We start from the raw sequence: 6,000 nt of genomic DNA, 5'->3' as shown, positions 1-6,000 counted from the left end.
AGGGGATAAACGTGAACTTCGTTATTTACCAGCGCTCAAGGTTAAACGTCCTTTTTGGCACACGTGTGGGTTTCAAACATCTTTCCTACTTCATTAAGCAGAAAGCAGAGTCGTATATACAGCATTTTAAACCAAGAATTCCTAGCGTTGTTTTTCTGAACCCCATTTTCGGAGGATTTCAAATGGGACGAACTCAAGAGAAACAAGCGAAAGCAAAAATCCTAAGTAGCCAGGATTTTTCTGGTTCCCGCTTTCAGTAAAGTGAGTTTTGTAGGAAGTTCTCCTCCGAGTGTAGCCCGAGGGGCAGCCTGCGGGCTCCGGAGGGTGTCTGGTGGAGGCCGAGTGTAAACTCCGGGCGCGGGAGCGCATCCCGGTCTGAGATCACACCCACTCGGGGTGTGCGTGAGTGAGCGCGCGGTGGCCGCGCGCGTGTGTACGTGTGGGGAGGTGTGCGCCAAAGGGGTGGGGTGAGGGGCGGCGAGGAGGGCTCTAGGTGAACCACGAGGCGCGGGAGCGGGAGGTCGCGCGCTCCGGCCTCTCCCCCAGGGGCCGCGGCGGCTGGCTCGCGCTCGGGCTGCCCCTCCCGGTGCGCGCCGCGGCGGCGCCACAGGCCCCTCGACCCTGTGACCACCGCCCTCCGGCCGCCTGGCCCACAGCGGGGACCGGCGATGGCGCGGGACTGACGGTCTCCTCCCTCCGGACCCTTCTGTCCCGCCCGGGGGCTCCCGGGGGCCGCGGCGCCGCCCCGATCTGCATGTGGGGCGCGCGCGCCGGCGGCCGGAGCGAGCGGCCCTCGGTGCCCCCGAGGCGGTGCCCGGCCGCGCGGGCGGACCGGGAGGAGGAGCAGCAGCAGGCCGGGCCGGGCTCCCCGCGCGCCGCCGCCCGGGAGCACGGGCTCCCTGGAGGGAGCTCGGGGCGTCCCAGCCTCGGAGGAGGGACCCGGAAGCAGAAGCAGAGCCCCGAGTCGAGCCGAGCCGCTGCCCCCGCTGCCCGCCGGCGCCGGGTGGGGGTCCCGGCGGCTGGATGGGCAGCGGCGGCTCGGGCCGCGGGCGGCGATGGGCGAGGAGCAGAGCACGGTGAGCGGCGGCGGCGGGCCCCTGGAGGCGCGGACCCCCGCTGGCGGCGCCGCGGGCCCGCCGGAGCCCCCGAGGCCGCCGGGGCACAGCGCCGGGGCGCCCGGGCCGCGCGCCGCCCCCTCCGAGCCGAGCGGCGGCGGCTGCGGAAGCGACTCCGGCTGCGCGGACGCCGGAGCCCCGGAACCCGCGGGGAGCCGGGGGGCCCCGAGCTGGAGCAAGAGCCGGGCACCCGGGCAGCCCGCGGGACTGGCCCTCCCCGGGCCCCTCAACGCCCAGGCTTTGCAAAAGCAGCTGGCCGAGGAGGAGGAGGAAACGGGGGAGCGAAAAGAGAGCGGGGATGAACAGCAGGAGGCGCCCCCCGGCGAGGAGCTTGAGCCCCCGACCCGCGTCCGCGTCGGGGCCCCGGACGGACTGGTCTTGGACGTGCTGGGCCCGCGGCGCCCGCCCCCGGCCAAGAGACAAGTGTTCTGCTCCGTGTTCTGCGTGGAGAACGACCTGCCCGAGGTGCCCTCGGCGGAGCGGCTGTCGCTGCCCGCGTCGCCACCTCGGGCTCCGCCGGTGACCAACCCTCCCGGCACCCCCTCCTCCTTCCCCAGCCCCCAGCTGTCGCTCCCAGCGGACCCCTTGTCCCCCGACGGCGGCAGCATCGAGCTGGAGTTCTACCTGGCGCCCGAGCCGTTCTCCGTGCCCAGCCTGCTGGGAGCCCCACCCTACTCCGACCTGGGTGGGGTCGGGGATCCCTATGCGCCCCTCATGGTGCTCATGTGCCGGGTGTGCCTGGAAGACAAGCCCATCAAGCCCCTGCCCTGCTGCAAGAAGGCCGTGTGCGAGGAGTGCCTCAAAGTCTACCTGAGCTCCCAGGTAACCTCAGCCCCTCCGAGCCTCCTCTGTCCCCATTCAGCTTTCCAAATCCGTGGCCAGGAAATCCCGCTCGCCCGCTCCCTGCTCACAGGAAGAGCTGATGAACACCCTTACCGAGGACCTCTATCAGTGTCTTACATCTCGGTTGTTGCCCTTAGAATATTTAAGTGTGTTTGTCTTCGTGGGTTAGCTTGACTGGAATTTAACTCTGGGTGAGCTTTGGGCTTTGATTGGCCGCCATAGAAGGAACAGGGTATGAATGCATTGCCCTCTGCTATTGCTTTTATTAAATTGCGAGTAAGGAGCTTGCTCAAAGAGGAGGGCAGTTGAGCGTGCTTCAGAGGCCTGGTATTCCAGAAACTGACAAATAGTGGGCAGAAAATAAATATGTATTGAGTTCGTGGAGAGAAGGGTTGCAATGAGTGATTCCTGACTTTGAAATTTTGCTACTTTCAGATAATCCAGAGAAAAGTGTTATTAATTATGTATTCCTTGCCCCTGGGTCACTTTTCAGTTTCTTTTTCCACAGTAAAGTTGAAGTACTTTTACTCACTGAAGTTTTAAGCCAGCAGAATGTTTTATTTCTTTAAGAGGGAACAAAACAGAAAAAGCCAAACAAAGCGAGGCAAGGCTAAGAGGCTTAACAAAACAAGCACTGGTGAAACTTTCCTCCTCGGTTGCTTATTTGAAAGCTTGTTTTTTTTCTTGGAAAGTTGGAAGAGTGCAGTTGACCCGCTTTCCTTCCCTGGTGGTGAATGCGTCCTTCTAGCAGTTTTCAGTCTGTTGTGTTTCTGCCAGTGTTTTGCACAATCCGGAATGCCCTTTGATCCCATGTCTGATTGTCCTGGGCCTATTCATCTTTCAAAACCCTGGGCTGTTCAGGTGCCAACTTCTCTGTGAAGCCTTCCCTCACCCTCCAGGCCACGGCTTATATACTTGCAAACACTTCTGCGTGTCTTGCATGCACTGAAGTTGTTCCACATGTCTGTTTGTCTGACTAGACAGCATCTTAGAGCCTCTGTTGTCTGATAGATTCATGTTGGTATCCTTCCTCGTAACAGTGTTTAATAACTTTGGCCGAAGGGAAACTAAACAGGATTTCACACCGAGCAGTTCCTCTGTGTATTGTGGCTAATCTGTGCTTGTGTCTAGACTGAAAGTGTGTACCCTGCCCAATGGAAAACGCAAAGGGGAATTTAGACAGAATGGAATGTTACACAAGCAGTGACTTGGCCAAGATGGTTGAGATTATCCAAGCGCCTGTGAGAGACTGTGATGTCTCTTTCGTGCTTTATCCGCAAACAGATACTTCAAACGGGGAAAGCCCGCTTCTCACTGTGGCAGTTTCTAGGATATCACTGTCAGACAGTCAAGCAGATAGGCATGGGCAAAGCCCTGTGGTGGGATTCAGACATTCCCAAGCTATGGGCTCTACTCCAAGGAAGCTCCCTTGTATGTATACAAGATGTATACACAAGAACAATACAAGGTGGCATATGATGAGGTGTAAACAGAGTGACAATATCATGTAGCTCTTAAGCACTGAATATAAATACAGTGTGGGTTTAGAGGTTCAAGGGAGGTGGTCATTAGAAGCTGGGGTACTCTGCTTTTTGCTTTGATTTCCTTAAGCATGTCCCTTTCCTGAAAGCAAAATTTTTTTTTGCCTCCAAAATGTGATCTGTGTTAATTCTAAGGTCCCTTCTACGCAAAGACTCTGTTTCCGCGTCATTTAACTTTTCTGTGTCTTAATTTCCTCGTCAATGAAATGGAATTACAGACCATGCTCTGTAATGACACACCAGTTCTAAAGCAAAACAAAATCAAGCTGCAGAGCTGTTTTGTTGCCTCACTGAACCAGATCAAAAGGGCATAAAGAGGGCCCTCTTTCTCATTTCCTAAGGTTTCTTGGTTTTGACAGTAGTAAATCTGTCAAGCTTGAACTTGCAGGCGTCTTAAGCCTTTTTAAACTAAAGTGATATATTTGAAATAAAAAGTTAATAGTCACTTTTGTCATCATCTTTTGGATTTGTGCCAAATACTTAGTGTATTAGTTAATATCATTTAAGAAAATAAAGCAGAGTCCCTATTAAGCATTTTATGCAGTCATTAAAAATGCATACTAAATGTGAGCTGGAATATTGCCTGGTTAAATAATATTCTTCTAAAAGGAGCTGATGAATTCTTTGGAAGAAGGTACAAAGTTGGAAGACAGGAATGCAAATTTTTAGATGATAAGTCTTATTTACATTAGTGCCATGGACTGAATATGTGGCAAAGGCCAGTGGGTAGGTGTCTTCATTATTTCAATGTACTCATAGGAGATTGGGTGGTGACTTAAATACTTCTCTGTGCGTGCTCAGTTCATCAGTTGTGTCCGACTCTGCGACCTCGTGGACTGTAGCCTCCCAGAGTCCTCTGCCCCTGGATTCTTCAAGCACGAATACTGGAGTGGGTTGCCATGCCCTCTCCAGGGGATCTTCCCAACCCAAGGATTGAACCCATCTTGCCCGTGTTTCCTGCATTGGCAGATGGATTCTTTACCCCTGAGCCACCTGGGAAACCCACATACCTCGATGTGCAAGCATGCATGCTCAATCTTTTAAGTCATGTCTGACTCTTTGTAACTCTGTGGACCATAGCCCACCAGAGTCCTCTGTCCCTGGGATTCTCCAGGCAAGAATATTGGAATGGATTGCCATGCCCCCCTCGAGGGGATCTTCCGGACCAAGGGGTTGAACCAGCGTCTCTTATGTCTCCTGCATTGGCAGGTGGGTTGTTTACCACTAGCGTCACCTGGGAAGCCCAAATTCCTCTATATTGTGGTTTAAAAATAATAATTTTAGTTTTTCAAAACAGTGATTTGAAAAACTAAAAGTAGTTTTTCTTTAGTGATAAGAATTCTTCTTCAGTTATGACTGTGCCTGGGGACTATGCAGAATCCTTCTTAGTGGAATGACTATCTGGCCAACAGGTATCATTTGCTGTGGTGAAGGGGTGAACTGGTACATTATAATCCTTGGCACACATGCATGGGGTCGATTTAGAGGCCCTGGAGCACCATGACACAGACAGTGGGAGTTTGACTGGTTTGTGTTGCATGAGTACGTAAGTCTTTGGTGCATAAACTTCAGAGGTCCATTTCCAATGGCCTGTGTGCACACGTATGGCGTGGCTTAGAGCATGCAGTCCCAGGGACGTCTGCAGTCTCCTTCAGGGCACTGAGCCATTCTGAGAACTGACCTTCTCAGATGGTTTGGCCGTTAGCCCATTTTCTAGGAGGAAGGATTGTTACTTTCCTTGTTTCATAGAATGATACCACACTCAGTTCAAAAATTCTCCACAGGTATCTTTCCTTTATGATTTTGATTGGGGACAGTAAAATCTGGTAGGATGTGAAATACTAATATTTAGCATTTTATATAAAGAAAAGAGAGAATTGGGCATGCTAAGGGCTTTCTAAAGGTAACAGCTGTTGTGACTTTCATCACTCTGCTTCAAAGTGCTTGTGATGGCACATGCATATGAATTGGAATGTATACACCTGTCAAATGAGTATTAATAGAGACAAGCAACATTTCTTCGGCACTTTGTGAACAAAACAGCTGCTAGATGATAATGTCCTGAAATGACTGTCTACTATAGTCATCCTAGAACTGGTGACCTAGGGGTGAAAGCTTCTAGATCCTTTTATTAAACTCTGAGTCATCCAGACCTTTATGGGTAAAAGTATAGCCTGCGTTTTCCCTTTAAACCTGAAAGCAACCTGTATATTTTTAGAAACTGGCCTGTTCAAGATGGAGTTTGCCAGCAGCCGCCTTCACAGGTGAATTTACAGATCCTCTCACGCCAGGTGTGATTTTGGTAGTCTTGAAAATGTGAAGATTAAAAGAGACTGAACTCTTGTTACATCACTCTGCGAATTTAAAAAGTGAGAATTCCGGCATATGTAAACTTCTTCTCCTGGGTACAGTGTGTGTGCGTGTGTGTGTGTGTGTGTGTGTGTGTGGTGTGTATTTTGGAGCTGTGGTTAACATTCACTTTCACACCTTCCTGACTCATG

At 52.2% G+C, this 6,000-nt stretch overlaps 1 protein-coding gene across 1 annotated transcript in view; it reads left to right on the top strand.

The window, feature by feature from the left end:
• The first annotated feature begins 925 nt into the window (after nucleotides 1–925).
• RNF217 (ring finger protein 217) overlaps nucleotides 926–6,000 on the top strand; it is a 124,401-nt gene continuing 119,326 nt past the window's right edge. Inside the window, exon 1 of the mRNA XM_043889845.1 lies at nucleotides 926–1,937. Within this exon, the coding sequence (XP_043745780.1) occupies nucleotides 1,056–1,937 (882 nt within the window). The 5' untranslated portion in view covers nucleotides 926–1,055. The remainder of the gene's footprint in view (nucleotides 1,938–6,000) is intronic.

The sequence above is a fragment of the Cervus elaphus genome, chromosome 28 (genome assembly GCF_910594005.1).
Source record: "Cervus elaphus chromosome 28, mCerEla1.1, whole genome shotgun sequence".
Lineage (NCBI taxonomy): Eukaryota > Metazoa > Chordata > Mammalia > Artiodactyla > Cervidae > Cervus > Cervus elaphus.
This window is presented reverse-complemented; position numbering and strand designations above follow the sequence as displayed.